The 18,772-nt window shown below is 32.4% G+C and overlaps 1 protein-coding gene across 1 annotated transcript; it reads left to right on the plus strand.

Moving 5' to 3' along the window:
- The first annotated feature begins 4,660 nt into the window (after positions 1–4,660).
- LOC139494984 (uncharacterized) lies at positions 4,661–16,115 on the plus strand. Its single transcript, XM_071283103.1, has 3 exons — positions 4,661–4,731; positions 13,408–15,304; positions 15,863–16,115. The coding sequence occupies exons 1-3, from the start codon at positions 4,717–4,719 to the stop codon at positions 16,000–16,002; spliced, it is 2,052 nt and encodes a 683-aa protein (XP_071139204.1). The 5' UTR covers positions 4,661–4,716; the 3' UTR covers positions 16,003–16,115.
- Positions 16,116–18,772: the final 2,657 nt, after the last annotated feature.

An 18,772-nucleotide genomic window follows, 5' to 3' on the forward strand; every position in this document is an offset into this window, starting at 1 on the left:
GCCATTTTGAAAATACCAGCAGATTGGGTAGGAGTAAGAAGAACCTGCAAGGCCTTTAAAGATAAGGTTACTATTTGTGTATTTTTTATAACAACAATTTGTTTTTATAAAAATCTCAACAATTTTTTGAGTTAAATTTATTTTCTTCGTAAATAACAAGTAGATTGATCACTTGGACACACACACGGAACTATTTTCTGTTTTTTAAGATACTGCGGATTTTCGCTTCTTCTCCGACTTAGTTTGTTGCAATAGTATATGTGAATATGTGAATGCTAGTCAATTCGTTCCAAGTCCGATTCGTTCCAAGCCAGTTCGTTCCAGATTTGGACAATTCGTACAAAGTCAATTGTCAATTCGTTCCAACTGATTTAGTTTATTATTAAACAGACTAAGCAATTTGTTCTAACTGATTTATATCATTATTACATGTAATATGTCTCTGATATTGTTGAATATTATTCTTGAATAAGTTGGAACGAACTGACCAGTTTTTGAAAAAGTTGGAACGAATTGACCAAGCAACTTGGCACGAATTTGTTGGGACGAATCGGAGTTGGAATGAATCATCCAGATACCGAATATGTCCCCTTGACTGGAAAATACGCGGAATTTGTAATGACTTTGACTATGTCTATGTAAGTAATTCTAATATATAATTATTGGTTGAATTTATTGTTTATATAATATTCAGAGAAGACTTTTTCTTCTTCCTATAGAGTTGGACTCTTTTTGAGTGTATAAAGACTCTTGCTCGTGAAATCAAGAGTCTTACTTTACACTGAAATGTCAGAAATTGGGTTAATCACATAATTTTACTGAATTACTATAGATATATTGGGAGAAACCTTACAGTTTTGGAGATATAAATATAGATTAACTGTCCTGTTTTTTAAGTCTTCCTTAGCTTGTAGTATTGTATTATTTTGACCATACATGACATGTATCGCCAAAATTATATGATAATTTGATGACATACTTGTGCTTATCATTCTCTACAGCATTATTTAATTTAAATGTGTAACCATATCCATGTCAAATTTTAGTAACTTATATTAGACATTTGTTCACACATACATGCATATGTGCATATGAGAACTTGAATTGAGCAAATATGATTAGTTATATCTATGAGAAATACAATCAGTTAACTTAATCTATGAGCACCCATGAGATCTTAAATTGAGCAAATATGATCAGTTATATGTTGAGTAAAATTTGAGCTACATTAAGATCTACTCAATTGAGTTAGATATATATCAATATTGAGACTAATCTTAATGGTTATTTGAGCACACATGAGCCTATTTATACTATTGAGAGCAATATTGGGATACTGCATGAGCAAACTAAGCAAATCTTTATTGAGACAAACCTATGAGCGCTATATTTTTAAATTTGTTCTTGACAATTTTTTGTTTATTTTTAAAAAAAATATAGGGACAACAGAGTTGGTGTATGTGGGTTCGATTCCCACCCTAGGCATTCATTTATATTGGCTGGTGCAAAGCGGGCAGTTTAGCTTAGTGGCCCCACACTGACTCTGTTGTTCGTATGTTACTTAAAAAAATTCGGCGGCATCGTTCAGGTCTTGCCATCTTTATTTTTCTATTCGAAAATTATACCACAGATTAAACTATGGTAAAACTTTAATTGTTTTTGGCATAATTAAACTTGGCTGTCATCCAAGATCTAAAAAGTTTTTATATTGATGAATTATATATATCAGATTTGGATTCTTTTGGTTACAAAACATTTTGGATGGTACATGTAGGTAGCGGCCAAATCTTTATTCCTAAAGGCTTAAAGCTTTCAGGTCTGAAAATTGCCCAAAATCATCACATTTTGACAAATTTGGAACATAAAATGTACTTTTATGAAAAGAACTGATTTATTGAGTGTTAAGACTGTTGAAATAGACCCAAATTACGAACCAAATTGAGAACTTTTTGGAGTTTTATAGTTTAGGCTATTTTGGGCAATAAGTGAAACTTGTCCTTTGAATCAGTGGTTTCACAATAACCATTATATACTAAGTATATGTTAGAAGATAGCTCTTTCACAGTACATTGTTAAACTTAAAGATAAATATATACCGACAATGACCAATATTAATGATGGAATGAGATTATACATGTATATATACTGTTTTATAATGTTACATGTACATACATAAATGAAAATTAAAACCAAACTGTTGTCATTATTCATAAAAAAAGAAAAGGGAGGTATGATTGGTATAAATCAGACACCAGCTCTAGACAAAATGATGAAAAAGAAATAAAGCTTATAACCATACAACATTTTTACAATCAGAAAAAAACTATACATAAATCAGTTAGAAATAGCCATGAAATGTCAAATGTTAAACAATATATACAAGAAAACTAATGGCCACATCAATGTACAATCGGGAAATCAAGATATACACCAAAAAATTACAAGGCCTGTTTTACAGGTTTCTTACAAAGGACCGACACATTCATATGGTAGTTGTGTTCTATATGTATAGTGCAAAATGTTCTCATTGCTAAACCAGTGGTATCCAAAGTATTAAATCCAGAACAAAGTAAAAAAAACCTAACAGTTGAAAAACTATCCAAATGTTGTGATATTCAATTAACAAAAATACCATCATTAGCAAATGGCTATCTACATATAATACATTGTAATATTTACAATGAACCATTTAATAATTAAAAACCAATTGTTCAAAGAACAATTGAAGGTCTTTCCACAAGTGAAGATCTATTTTATTATCAAAATATTAAAAATCAATCTAAAGTGTCAGTTCCTATGGCTTTGTAATATATAAATAGGAATTTAAAGCAAATTACATATGACCTTGACCTCAATTTCAAGGTCATAAACCAAGGATCTCAAATCAAAAGACCCTAGGTCTTTATTATGTATGGTTAATGAGTTATATGACTTTACGCATAATTCTAAATATAAGATTGGCCAAAAATTTTATTTATTGTTTACGCACCCTTTCAACAAAAATTTATAAGTAACGGCATGTCGCAACTAACAATTTAGTGAAAATAAGATGTAGATATGTTATAAGGTTTTGAAAATAAGTAAAAATAAGCCAAAATAAAAAATTTAGAATATGACCTTGACCCTTGACCTTGATCTAATTTTCATTTTTTTTGGACCAAGGATCTCAAATTAAAAGACCCTAGGTCTCTATCACTTATGGTTTACCTGGTGAGTTAGAAATGCAAATCACTTATATCAAATACATAAGGGGGAATAACTCTCATATGGAGTATCAGGATAGCTTCTGTTAAAACTAAACTCCGAATCCTGAAGATGTAACGAGCAATTTGGTAAAATAAATTTGTTGTAATCTTTTACGGTTGCGAAGGAGTAGTGGCCACAAGAAAAACAGTGTTTGGGGAGATAACTCTTACTGCACGGTTGTCAGTTTTAAAGCGTATAAACTATACGATATCATATTCCAAATATCTAAGCGACATCTTTTGAAACAACAAAATTACGCAAGAAAAAAAAAATAATAATCAGAACAAAATCAATAGGTCTTTCCACGGAAAGGTGGAAAGACCTTATTAGAAAACAGAACCTACAATGTACATGTATAGCTGCTAATTTAAAAAAAAATATAATGGATAAATGATTGACTATGTTACAATAAAACCAAGATACAAATGTAACTCAGTGAAGCTATTTATGAACATTTAAAGAGTTTGTGTTGACTGCAACAAAAATCTAGAATAAGGGATAGTAATCTTGCTGTGTTAACATCCATTTAATTAGCAATTGATCCAAAAGCTAAATGTTTCAGAAAAAAAGACCTTGATACTACATGTACAAACATTGTTAATTAATGCCATTTGTAGAGCAGGATCTGCTTACCCATCCGGAGCACCTGAGATCACCTGTTTTGGTGGGGTTCGTGTTGCTCAGTCTTTAGTTTTCTATGTTGTTTCTAGTGTACTTTTATTTGAATGCATGTCTTTTTCAGTCATGGAATTGTAAGTTTATTTTCCATTTATGAGTTTGCTGTTCATCTGGTATCTTTAGCCCCAAAGTTTCCCCTGGGTCAATTATTTTTTTCGCCAAAGCAATATATTTTTTCCCACTTTATTTTTTAATTAGCCACAATATTACAATTTATCTGTTTTGATATGATTGTCTTGAACCTCTTTTTCATAGTTCAGTGAGTGACTATATAGCTACTCGAAGAATTGTTTGCTATGTTGATTCTCTATTATAAGTTATACGCTAACGATTTTTGTATGTGTGCATATATATGGTCATAATGCCAATCTAACAGTTCTCATTTGACCAAGTAATCATTGATAATTCACAAAGTTAAGTTTCCTAGTTCAAGTCAGTATCTCAGATATGATAGCATATTATATTTAATATTTGTACTATATTGTATGGTGAACATATCTGTCTGGTAGGTATAATATAAACACCTGTCATTTATCAATAATTCAACACAACTTGAGGTCCTCTGATGTTCAGTACTTCAGTACTTTGATTAAACATTCCCAAATATAATGCAACATGTTTTCCATATGAATGAAAATAAATGAAGAAACGCCTTTCTTAGAAAAGTATTTAAAAATAAAGAATCGGTAATCTCCCGACAAAAACTATTACAGAATAGCATATATAATGCCCCACTCTTAGATATAGTGTATTTCATTCACAAAAGGCAACCGGAACTGCTAGCATCCGGCAATGGAATTAGTTATGGTAAGTCTTAATTTTTATTTTATTTTTCTAATACATCTGTCGATATCTTGAATAAAATTACGTATTATAAAATTATAATGCCCATATCAATCATAAACTGTCATGTCTTAAACATTTATATATATATATATATATATATATGGTTATATATGGTGGCGTTAAAAAGTAAATTGAATATATTAAACGTTTTCTATAAATAATTTGATTAATAATAAATATAACGATTTAATAATTTTGTTCATACAACTGTTATTATCTTGATTGAAATTATGTATCATTATATAATTTCTTTTGTCCAAAAATATATTTTTAAATACAAACGGTAATACAAGTAAATAAACTTAATATTTAAAGCGTTTTACACCAATACCTGAAAAAGAAATAAATAAAATCAAGGTTGATGGTGAAATATTGATTAGGAAGACTTGCTTAAAATTAGAAAAGTTTTACAAGTGCAACACAACATTCCCCTTGTGTGTACTGTATTCATCACATTGACAAATTCAGACATCAATCTACCAACTAGAAGAATTAATAGAATAACATACCAACATGATAAGAATGACTTACTGCATGTAGTTGTCTTTATGTACAACACTGTAGGTATCATGTTTTATATTACCTAGGCTACTTTAATTTTTAGAGGTTACACGTATTTTTCATACCAGCATATTTTAAAATATCTTTCCATCTTTGTTTTCTTAACTGATTTAAAATATTTATTGATTTTTGTCCCTTTTCATGTTTTTCATATTAATGTCAATTGGATCGAACATGCAAAGCTCCCAGTCAGGTGTATATACATACTTAAATATTGATGGCCTTCGGATGTTTCTGCTCTTTGGTCGTGTTGTTGTCTCTTTGACACATTCCTCGTTTCCATTCTCAATTTAACATAAGGTATGACCTTATTATATTCTCCTTGAAAATATTTTTTTTCGCTTGTCAGGTTAACAAATTCAAAGGATATTTGAAGCTGACAAAAGTTTTAAATATTCATGTATGTAATGGTAACTTTTATCTTTCAAATATTAAAAAAATTATAAAAACAATTGTGATAACTTACAAACCTGTTCATGCATTTGCCATTGTTATTCAAGGCAAAATAATTACCTAAGATACCTGGGACGATATCATGTTGTAAAGAAACTTTTTTGTTCACTTATTGTACCTAGAACTTATTAACCCGGTATAGGTCTTTAAGGTGAGGTTCAATTTATTAAAAGATAATCGGGCGTGACTTATTACATTTAGACACGCCTTCTTAGAATGGTTCTATTTGTGTACACATATTAATAATAGTACTACTCAGCATATGCGTATTTCTATTTAAACTACGTGTATATCAATTTAAAGAAATTCTTTGACCCTAAACAAATAATCTTTTGGTTTAAAGGATGTTACATTCATAAAAAGTACATATATCAGATTAGATAAAATTGAGAATGGAAATGGGGAATGTGTCAAAGAGACAACAACCCGCCCAAATAAAAAACAACAGCAGAGGGTCACCAACAGGTCATCAATGTAGCGAGAAATTCCCGCACCCGGAGGTGTCCTTCAGCTGGCCCCTAAACAAATATATACTAGTCCAGTGATAATGAACGCCATACTAATTTCCAAATTGTACACAAGAAACTAAAATTAAAATAATACAAGACTAACAAAGGCCAGAGGCTCCTGACTTGGGACAGGCGCAAAAATGCGGCGGGGTTAAACATGTTTGTGAGATCTCAACCCTCCCCCTATACCTCTAACCAATGTAGTAAAGTAAACGCATAACAATACGCACATTAAAATTCAGTTCAAGAGAAATCCGAGTCTGATGTCAGAAGATGTAACCAAAGAAAATAAACAAAATGACAATAATACATAAATAACAACAGACTACTAGCAGTTAACTGACATGCCAGCTCCAGACTTCAACTAAACTGACTGAAAGATTATGATTTCATCATATGAACATCAGGCACAATCCTTCCCGTTAGGGGTTTAGTATCATACCATCATAACATATATGAGAAGAACATAACCCGTGTCATGCCAACAACTGTTTTTAGAATAAATGTGTTTAGTTCCGATGCAAAGACCTTATCAGTGACTCAATATTAACGCCAAAATATGCAATCTTTAATGACTTGACAACAGTATCGTAATTATATCCCTTCTTAATAAGTCTATTCAAAGGTCTTGTAAGTTTCTGAGGTGAATACTGACACCTTTGTGCTTTATAAAGAATATTACCATAAAAAATTGGATGTGAAATACCTGAACGTATTAAAAGTCTGCATGTTGAGCTATATTTACGAATAATGTCTTTATACCGATGATAAAATTTAGTAAATGTTTTGACTAGTTTGTGATATCGAAAACCATGGTGTAATAATTTTTCAGGAATACATAAATTTCTCTCGTTAAAATCTAAAACATTGTTACATACACGAGCGAATCGTACAAGTTGAGATATATAAACACCGTAAGATGGTGACAAGGGAACGTCACCATCTAAAAACGGATAATTAACGATAGGAAATGAAAAATCATCCCTTTTATCATAAATTTTAGTATTCAGCTTTCCATTAGTGATATAGATATCAAGATCGAGAAAAGGGTAGTGGTCATTATTAGTATTAGCTTTATTTAAAGTAAGTTCAACAGGATAAATTTCATTAATATACATACTGAAGTCGTCATTACTGAGAGCCAAAATATCATCCAAATATCTAAAAGTATTATTAAATTTGTTTATCAGATGTTGTTTCGATGGGTCTTTGCTTATTTTTGTCATAAATTGTAACTCATAACAATACAAAAAAAGGTCCGCAATAAGTGGTGCACAGTTAGTCCCCATTGGAATTCCGATAATCTGACGATATACGGAATCCCCAAAGCGAACAAAAAATGTTATCTAGTAAAAATTCAAGGGCATATATAGTATCAAAGCATGTCCAATTAACATAGTTTTTTTGTTTATTGCTACTAAAAAATGACCTAAAAGAGTTTGAACATATATATTCACATTCTGATTTTTTGAATGCCCATTTAATTAGGTGTGTGAATTTTTTCTTAATGAGAATGTGAGGTAATGTGGTATACAGGGTAGAAAAATCAAAACTTTGAACAGATTCAAAATCACCAATATAAGCATGCAATTTATCAAGTACTTCCAACGAACTTATTTGCATACAACATACATACATATTAAGGAATAGAAATAGAACAGAACAGATTAATGTATATCATTTGACTAAAAGCACGTTGGTCCTTGTCTCTGTCTCTTAGTGAATTTTGTAAAAGGGAAATATGTTTTTTTCTTTATTTCATTAAGTCACAGAAAAGATATAACATGTGCTTTTTCTAAAAACAAACATTAACAGGAAATGTGAGGTGTAGGTCCTGGGATGTTGATGATGATAATTAATGACGTAAGATGGAAATTATATGGTGTAATTACATATTACAAACGCTTCCGTGTTCCTGTTGGTATCTTTGATGCTACCCAAGCATAAATCAAGTGAACATTGTATGTAAGATATCGTTTAGATTACAAGTCTCTTAGGATGAAAACACAGCAAAAGTTGCAGAATGATGGTAAAAGTTATATGCATTTTCGTATGTGTTGGTGGGTAGCTGTCTCATATGTTTTGTGAGATATTGTTTTGTCAATATATTAATCGTGCATAGCTATTCCTCGAATTAAGATGACGTTTCAAATTTAGTCAACACGTATTCCAATATTTTTGTTAAAATACCAATTGATTTCAAGGATTTGAAAAATACAATTCTTTACCTTATTATTGACTCCTACTACTGTAGACTGTTAGGTTTGTTTTTTTCTAAATTCATTTGTCTACATTTTAGGAAACGAAACAAAAGCTTTTTAAGGTAACAGGTACGTAAATGGATTGTCCTGCAATTTTTAAAAGAAATTGTATGCACGTAGAACTTCTAAAAAGATAATGAAAAATCGAAAAAATTAAGTTGGTAACCGATCTAGTTTCCGAGTTCCAGACATTTGAAAATGGTAAGGAAACAACATAAAGTACATAGACATAACGTCAAATTTCAACGAAAAATAGTAAAATTTAAGCTTTATTTATTCTGCTGTTAAAACCAATCCTACGATTTTTCTATAAAAATTAAATGTTTTTAAGGTACTATTTTCCTTTCTTTTGATATATAATTTTCAAGGGGTCACCGAACTCCTTTTTTATATATCAGCCTTTGAAAGGGTGTTGTTGATCGGAAAAGAGGAAAAAATCATGACGTCGCCAAAAGGATTACGCAACGTCAAGGCTATATCAGCCAACGACCGCTTCATTATTTTTTTCAGCACTACTAATGCGCTATAGAGCATATTATCATGTCTGAAAAAATGACGAGTTATCTATTATTATGTTTTTCAGTGATTATACAAGATCCTATTATTTATTTCTAGTTTAAACGGTTTTAATAATTTAAACTAAATCAGTGTAAAGCGTTGTGTATAAGTTTCCTAACATTTGGTTGAGGCAAAGTAAAGTTAGAGAACAGAAACCTTTTTTGGGACGGACGGACGGACGGACGGACAGACAAGTGTAAAACTTAATGCCTCTCTGTTACGGCGGATGCATTATAAAACACAAATTTAATTTTATTCAGCCGATACATGCATATAAAATATATAAAATTATGTTTCAATGGCACGAGAACAGAACACAAACATGAACACATACTTCAATTACAATTATAGTACTGGTCATTTGGAAACTAAAATGGTGTGTTTATGACACAAAAGGAGATGTTGAATAAAGTCAAATTATAGGCAAAAGCCGAACAAAAATAGTTTTTGAAGTTTGATGCACATTATCCCTACTTTTCCCCCCTATGTTTTTTTTTTGTCCATTATTATAGTGACGGCACAGATGTGAATACTTAAAAACAAATGTATATAATATATATTTCAACCATTCCAACTTATTTATCTTTTGATATTTTTATTAGTCGGGGTTTTCGTCAAACTGTACTGTGTGCTATTCGTGTACACCAAAAAAAAAATACCCTTTGAAAAAGCATTGTCAACCTTGGCTTCTCCGCAGTTGACACTGTTTCCTCGGGGTAACACTCCGCTCTACTCTTTCTCAGCTATGTGTTATTTATATATTATTCAACACGGACTTTGAACACACATTAGATGACGTTCTGATAAATGTACTAGTATCCAGTCTAAATTTGTGTGCCAAGTTTAATGCTTGTAGCAGGATGTGCACAATTTTTTAAGAAGCCGCCGTACTATTTGCGAGATGTAATGATCATGCTAACAATGTACAGAATAAAAAATTCTGCATGTGATTTGAAGAACCGTCTTCGAGGAAGTTTTAAAGTATTAATTTGCTGTTGCAGCGATTGGACATCGCCAACGGCATTATGTGCCTCGTAATTTTAACATCAACTTTAATCGAAATAAGTAATTACGAAATTTTTCGTTTTTTAAAATGAATTGATTGATGCACGCAGAAATTTCTAAATCTTTAGCATAATATACTTTGCAAATTATTTTATTGTTCAAGTGGTGATAAAGAGTAATTTTCATGCAGCGGATCTTTATTTTACCCTTACCGCATTTTCATGCTGGAAGCTTGTAATTCCCAATGTTCCATTCAATTCAACTAGAGTGAAAAGCAATGTGTAAAGTTTTTACTAGTACTTTCATTTTCAAAATTCTATTTATAGACCATATCGCGGACGTGAAAGAAAGCACTGTAAAAAAAAGGTTTTTTGTTTGTATGAACATCCATATGGTTATATTTAAATGTGAAAATAGTTATATACAACAGGAATATCAAATCAAGAGTATCAGAATTATCCTAATTTTTGTCGAAGATTGAATACGTCCTAGACGTTTTCACAATTGTTTCGAGACACAAATTAATTTCTTTGAATGCAAAAATGACCGAATAAAAACTGTCTGTGGCTATTTTTGCTATGGATCGAATTTCAAAATAATAAAATGACACTGTATAGTGTAAGCTTTAATTTGTTATTTTGTGAGTGTATGTGTGTAATGTATGTACATGTTTATAATATTATAATCAATATTTCATTTCGTTTTCACGTCCCGTATCAACATTCCCGATTTTCAAGTTAAGTCTCAGTCTGTCTGATCTGTGCCGATTCCCAGCATGTAGTATGTTAATGTATGTTCAGTTACCCCAATGCATATACAAAATACTTCCGAGACCGATTCTTTGTTCTTTTAAACAGTTTTGTAGAAACATTATGGTGAATATCAGTTCTTGCATGGTTTAAGTTGGTCAGCTCACTCTCCGACTATCACGACAAGCCAAGTTACTTTTATATCATGGGAGTAAAGCACTGTTTAACTGTGACAAGATATTTTATTTACATACTTTTTAATTTTTGATAAATTTGATGAGGTGCATTCAATACTCTTCCACCAAATCTGGGAACAGTTAATATATATGTTCCTGACCAAATTGACCATTATTCCGACGAAGCGGAACATATTCCGACATCTTGAAAACATTTTTTCTGGTGTACGGGAGATAACTCCCATAACAACAGACGTCGATTTTCCCGTTTTCCGCTAGAGGCGTTCATTTACGTACCTCTCACCTTAACTTCGATTGTTCTCAACTGTTTTTGGCCATAAGAAATACGTTACTTATTATGATACATGTTGTGCTTATATTGCAGTGCTTTTATTCGAACATTTAACATTGACTATTACTTAAAATTTATCATTTGAAATAAACCCTATGCTACGACCGATTTCAAGCGGTTCTGTTCAGAATATCATGAAGGGAACAGCATACATATAATAAATGAAACTACTTGTATGTGTATAGTAAATACTTATGACAGTATACAAAATGTAGATTCATATTTGTTTTAGCCATCTTACTGTGTAGGTTGAAGCAGCACTTATGCGTCTTATATTGATAGCAAGCATGTATGGCATACTCATATTGCGCCGGGTATCTTTGATGAGATCTTATAATCATTTGTTCAATACCAATGCTGGTAGAGGTTTCGTTGTATGGAGCGTCACCAACCTAGTAATATCTTTAATGCATACCTTACCTGTATGCTATATTATTCGAAATACTAACTTGAATATGTTTTATCAACACCTACAGGGCTAGTCTTATATGTTTTCTGTTTTAACTGCTTTTGAACTTCGCGTTTAATTTGGCGTTGATGCTTTTTGATATAGCGCCACTGGTGAATTGATGAAGTCATTACGTTAGTTGATTGATTGATTTTAACTCCATTTTTAACACTATTGTGCTACTTCGTGGCCGTCAGCGACAACATATTTGTTACGTTCGGAGGACGTGTTTTTCAGCAGACTGTCGGCATACCAATGGGAACAAACTGTGCCCCTCTACTTGCTGACTTGTTTCTTTATTATTATGAGGCTGACTTCATACAGGAACTTCTTAGGAAGAAAGATAAGAAGTTAGCAATATCCTTTAACTCTACTTTCCGCTATATAGATGACGTTCTTTCACTAAACAATTCAAGATTTGGTGACTATGTGGAACGCATCTATCCCATCGAATTGGAGATAAAGGATACTACAGATACAGTTAAGTCAGCTTCATATCTTGACTTACATCTAGAAATTGACAATGAGGGTCGGTTGAAGACAAAACTTTACGACAAAAGAGATGATTTCAGCTTTCCAATTGTGAACTTTCCATTTCTAAGTAGCAACATTCCAGCAGCACCTGCATACGGGGTATATATCTCTCAATTGATACGATATTCCCGTGCTTGCATTTCCTATCATGATTTTCTTGATAGAGGGTTACTGCTCACAAGGAAGCTATTAAATCAAGAGTTCCAAATGGTGAAGTTGAAATCATCCCTTCGTAAATTTTACGGACGCCATCACGAGTTGGTTGACCGTTATGGAATAACCATTTCACAAATGATATCGGATATGTTCCTCACGTCGTAACTACAATCCCCTTCCCTTTCATGAATTTGACCTACCGAATTAGACTATTTACCGGATTTGTAATCACATAAGCAACACGACGGGTGCCGCATGTGGAGCAGGATCTGCTTACCCTTCCGGAGCACCTGAGATCACCCCTAGTTTTTGGTGGGGTTCGTGTTGTTTATTCTTTAGTTTTCTATGTTGTGTCATGTGTACTATTGTTTTTCTGTTTGTCTTTTTCATTTTTAGCCATGGCGTTGTCAGTTTGTTTTAGATTTATGAGTTTGACTGTCCCTTTGGTATCTTTCGTCCCTCTCATATGTGTTGTGTGGTTGAAGCTGGAGTAATAAATACAAAGAAAGCAGGATCTTACTCAAATTATCGTACGAATCCTCGCTCCTTTTTTTAGAAATTATGCCATTTTCTCGGTTTTTGTTTGTTCTTACTAATCGATGAAAGATATTTGAAAATCTCCTTATATCACCGTTTTTTTATCATAAGAATATTAAGAATACTGAGATTTACAAAATGTGCATTTCTAAGAATGCACATGATCTCAACTTGCTGTTTATTTTTAAATAAACAAAACGTTTGTATATTAACCTAAAGGATACATTCAAAAAGTCAATGATTAAATAAAACCATAATCTGGTACATAAAAAGATCATACAACGGAAATATGTGTTTGTGACTATCATACATATATGTTATTTCCTGTACATTTTCAGGCTTTAAGTGCTGTTCTCTGTATCGTATATGGACTGATTAGTACCGTTGTTTGCTTTCATTGTGATGAGAATGCTGCTCACTGTTTTACATCACTAGATATAAAATCAGCTTTTACGATGATTGGCGCAGGAAACATCAGTCAAGTGTACGTAAAGGATCGGGCAATTTATTCAATAAATACAGCAATAAACGGCCCCGTCTCTATAGATGATATAATAACTGCTGACGGTTGGAATCATACAAGACATTTAATTACTGCAAATGGATCAATGCCCGGACCATCTATTATCATTTATGAAAACCAGAAAATAACAATTCTAGTTAGAAACCATATGATTAATGAAGCTGTAACTATTCACTGGCACGGTATTGACCAACTTGGATGGCCAGCAATGGATGGTGTGGCATTTGTTTCTCAATGTCCGATACTACCAGGACAGACTTTTAATTACACCTTCCAACCGACATTTGGTGGCTCCTACTGGTATCACTCACACGTTGGTAATCAACGAGATATGGGCATGTACGGTGCATTTATTGTTCTCAGAAAAAGGGACCCAGTACCGTTTGAATTCCAACATATTGTTCAAATACAAGAATGGAATCATCTGTATAACGCAATGGACCTGCTATATGCAAATGTGAAAGATGAGGTTAAATCTCCAAATTCTATTTTGATTAATGGAAGAGGAGAGTTAAAAGATAACCTTGCACCTCTAGTAATATTTCATGTTACAAAAGGGGATCGATGTCTGTTTAGACTGATAGGCGTAGGTTCAATGCATGTACTTTTATTTTCTATACCTGGTTTAAAGTTGAATGTTACAGAAACCGATGGTTTTGAAGTTGTTCCCATTGTCGTTGATAAAATCATTATATATCCTGCTGAACGATACGATTTTGAACTCGATCTAGATTATGCAGATGAGGGAATATATAACATTACTGTCAGCATCCTCTCGTCCAAAAAACTAACAATTAAACCGTATATTGGACTTGGGTTTCTTAATGTTTCTAACAGTAATAATCTGCCAGCAAAGGTTTACGAATATAATAATAAAAGTCGAGTCCTCAATTGTCCGTTTGAAACCTACCCTCACGAAAAAGACATAATTTGCGTTCCTGTTAATAATTTGAAAGACAGGGGAATTGTACAAGATGAAAACTTTTTTGCTTTCAAGACTAAACAAGAGTCAACCGAAACAGCATTACATTTCTTGAATTTCGGTTTCCCAAAAGGTGATTCATCCATAAATGGTCGAATATTTCGTTGGCCAACCGTATCCGCTCTTACACAGCCATCTGAGGTTGATACCGACTGTAGTAAATGCACTGATGAAGAAACTTGTCACTGTAGCCATTCACTTAACCTAAAAACTGGGTCAGACGTCATTATGGTTTTACTTAATCTTGGTACCGGAGCTTTCATTCCGCATCCTATTCATATGCATGGCCATACTTACAAAGTTCTTAAAATGGAATTTCCTAAGGTTTCCATTGACGGAAATTTTACTTTTACAGAAGATATACAATGCAGTAATACACTTCCGAATATCAATAGCAGTTGTAATAATGCACGATGGAGAAATTCGTCTTGGAATGATTACAAAAACATCCCTGGTATTAATACAGTTGATGCTGTACGCAAAGATACAATAGTGGTACCATACGGAGGATATGTGATAATTAAAATAAAAGCTGCTAACCCAGGCGTGTGGTTCATGCATTGTCACATTGATGAACATATGGTAGAAGGTATGGCGTTAATGTTGAATGAATCATTCGAGAGGTCCAGCCAACATATTCCAAATGGATTACCAACTTGTCACAGCTATCTGACAGACATGTCAGGTAAACTAAGCGCTACATCTTCACCTCAAACAAGTTCTACAACAGGTATGATAATATCGGGAAGCCAATTTGAATTTTTTGCAACCTGCTTTAACAAATCAATGTTATCTCAATATACATATAAGATTCATGTTAATCAAAGGCTCATAATTGTTTTCTGTAAAATCTTGTTTTTAAATTCGTAGTTTTTTTGTTAAATTAGAAATGGTTCCAATGATCATCAGTATAATTAACAGAAGAAACAACTATATCATTGTATTAGCTAAATAAAGGTCATATATCTAAAGCAGTGGTTGTACAATGTAATAATTTACAAGTGTTGATAATCTATGCTTGAATTATATATTATTGAGTTTACTTACAACCACTGGGTCGATATAATATAATCTGTGTTTTATCATTTGATTTTGCCATTTAATTAGGGACTTTCCATTTTGCATTTTCCTCGGATTCAGTATTTTTGTTATTTTACTTTTTACTGTTGAACTATTAGGTCTTTTTGAAAAAAAAGAAAACATGCGTTCCTAATTAAATGGCAAAATCAAATGATAAAACACAGGTTATATATATTTTGGCAATAATATTATTTCATTGTTATTTTAGATTCAACAACAAATGTCCTGTATGCTGTTGTCGGTATTTTGGCAGTTGCTGTCCTACTGTTGTTTGGGTATATAATTTGGAAAAGGAAAACGACCTCAACCGCCTCCAATATTATAGAAATGTCACCGCCGAGTACTTAGAATTATTTTACAATTAGCGTTAACAGACAATTTCTCTCCTTTATACAATGTACATGATGTATTTTGCTGGCTTATCTGAATATTTCTTATTCTATATATTCTTACATATGATACATGTTTATCTATTAATTACAAAAATTAAATAATGCCAAGTATATCTCTATTTATTCTAAAACAAGATAAAAAGTGATATTCAAATTCATTGATTTTGAAAATGTAGAATAAAGGCAACAGTAGTATACTGCTGTTCAAAATTCAAAAATCGATAGAGAAAAAACAAATCCGGGTTACAAACTAAAACTGAGGGAAACGTATCAGATATAAAAGAACTACGACACAACAGAGATACAATACCGAAACGTAACACACAGAGAAACGAACTATAATGTAACAACTGCCATTTTCCTGACTTGGTACAGGGCATTTTATGAAAAAATGGTGGGTTGAATCTGGTTTTGTGGCATGCCAAACCTCCCGCTTTGATGGCAGTGTTAATTATAACATTAAAATCACAACATTACACGACAGGGTTACAATAAATACACAGATAAATGGGAGAAAATGAAGGACAGAGAAACAAACGAATAATAGCCATCAAAAGGTGACAGGTTAACAAATATTTGTATACGCCATACGCGCGCTACGTCCACACAAAACTATGCTCAGATGTAAAAAGTTTGAAAGCCATTACAACTACAAAGTTGAAGATCGCCGAGGACCAAAAGTTCCAAAAAGTTGTGAGGCCAGAGTTATCCGCCTTGGACAAAAACATCATTATTATTAAAGGGGCACTAGCTGTCAAATTCATGGTCACTGATTTGACTCAAATTCTCATATTTGATTTATAACAATGTAAAACATTTATCCAAACTATCAAAAGTCTAAAATAAACAGTTTGCAGAGCATGTGGTAGATAATATATAGGTTCGTTTCGTGTGTATTTTAGTCCAGACGCCATCCAATTAACTATCGATTTGACCTGAGATGACCATATAAGCGATGTGAACAAAAATAAAGATACGAATAGATTAAACCAACACGTGCAATTGCATTTTTATAGGTCTGTTTGATTTTATTTTATAGATTAAAAATAGATGTTTCTCATTGTTTTTAACCATATAAGGATGATTTATATGTGCATCGAATTAGTAATCAAATGATTTACCGTAGTTTCACTTTCATTGTTGACATTCTTTTTCTTTAAATAACCAGTACACGTACAATGCATGCGTTGTCAATCTCTAGCTAGGGGTTAACTTGAAGTTCACATGAATACCGGTTAGAATGATGATGGCGTTTTCACTTGCAAGTGAATCAGTCAAAAATTATGTTTAATCGCTTATTTCAACAAAATTAAAGGAAATTGATTGCTAAAAGCAAATTATTATTTCATTATTCCAATTTGATTAATTTGATTAATGATGGATCTAAAAAAATCATACTTTATTTTTTTATATATATCGTAGCTAGTGCCCCTTTAAGAATAATACATAGTTTAGCAAACAGTAAATTTTAAAATGACTATATAATCGATATACGTGATTTAACTGAAGTGGTGCCTAGAATAAAAACGAATACATTACAAAATCACAGCCCTGATAGCCATAGTCAATGCAACGCCCAAAGTGACGTCACATTTAAATTTCTAAAACGTGTTCCGAAAATTAAGAAAGAATTTGGATGAAATTCAAGATTAGAATTGTATGACTTATCTAACTTATATAATTAGTAACAGTGAAAATTATAAAACTAATTATTATTAAATTGTAGTAGTAATTAGATAATTAATTGTATTATCTAGCTTTGTGGGTCAAACTGCAAACCAAATATATAGCGTAAATTTCGTTGATCCAAAATTAAATCTACTAAATGAACTGGATGAGTAGTTATCCCCAACACAACACAACAATACAACAGAAAAAAAAATACGATTTACAACTACAAACGTTAAGACATTTGACAAAATCCGATGACAACAACAAACACAACACCAAAACCCAACACATTAATTTGGGATGGAAAAGTACCGTGCCACGTCTTAAAGCAAGACGAATTCACACTCAGCAGAACAGTCACATAAAAAGATCAGACGACGTAATGACAAACCACAATCTAACACGTGATAAAAATGTCCATAGTTAGTTTGGACAAAGATACGTCGTATGGATCAACCAATTCGTGATGGTGTCCGAAAAATTTAAGGAGTGTCATTTTTAATCTGTCCTCCTCATAACTTTGTTGGAGCAGTTTCTGCGTTAGGAGCAAACTCCTGTATATGAAGTCCGTATAGTGTGAACATGCACGAGAATAACGTATTAATTGAGATATGTAAACACCATACGAAGGGGCAGAGGATATGTTACTGCTGAGAAATGGGAAATTGATAATTGGGAATTTGAAATCGTCCCGTTTATCATAGATTTTCGTGTGAAGTCGTCCATCTGTGTCAATATTGAGGAAAAGATCAAGGTATGAAGTAGTCCTTCTAGTATCAGTAGTATCCTTAATTTCAAGTTCGCTGGGATATATGAGATGCAAGTATTGGCTGAAATATGGGTTATTCAGTGATAGGACATCATCAATATATCGGAAAGTGAAATTAAAGAATTTCGCAAGGTGCTTTTTCTGTTTGTCTTTTAGATGGGTTTGAATGAATTCTGCTTCAAACGAGTACAAACACAAATCGGCTATTAGGGGTGCAAAATTAGTACCCATTGGAATACCGATTGTCTGTTGAAATATGAATCCTCCAAACTCAACACATATATTG

The sequence above is a fragment of the Mytilus edulis genome, chromosome 11 (assembly GCF_963676685.1).
Source record: "Mytilus edulis chromosome 11, xbMytEdul2.2, whole genome shotgun sequence".
Lineage (NCBI taxonomy): Eukaryota > Metazoa > Mollusca > Bivalvia > Mytilida > Mytilidae > Mytilus > Mytilus edulis.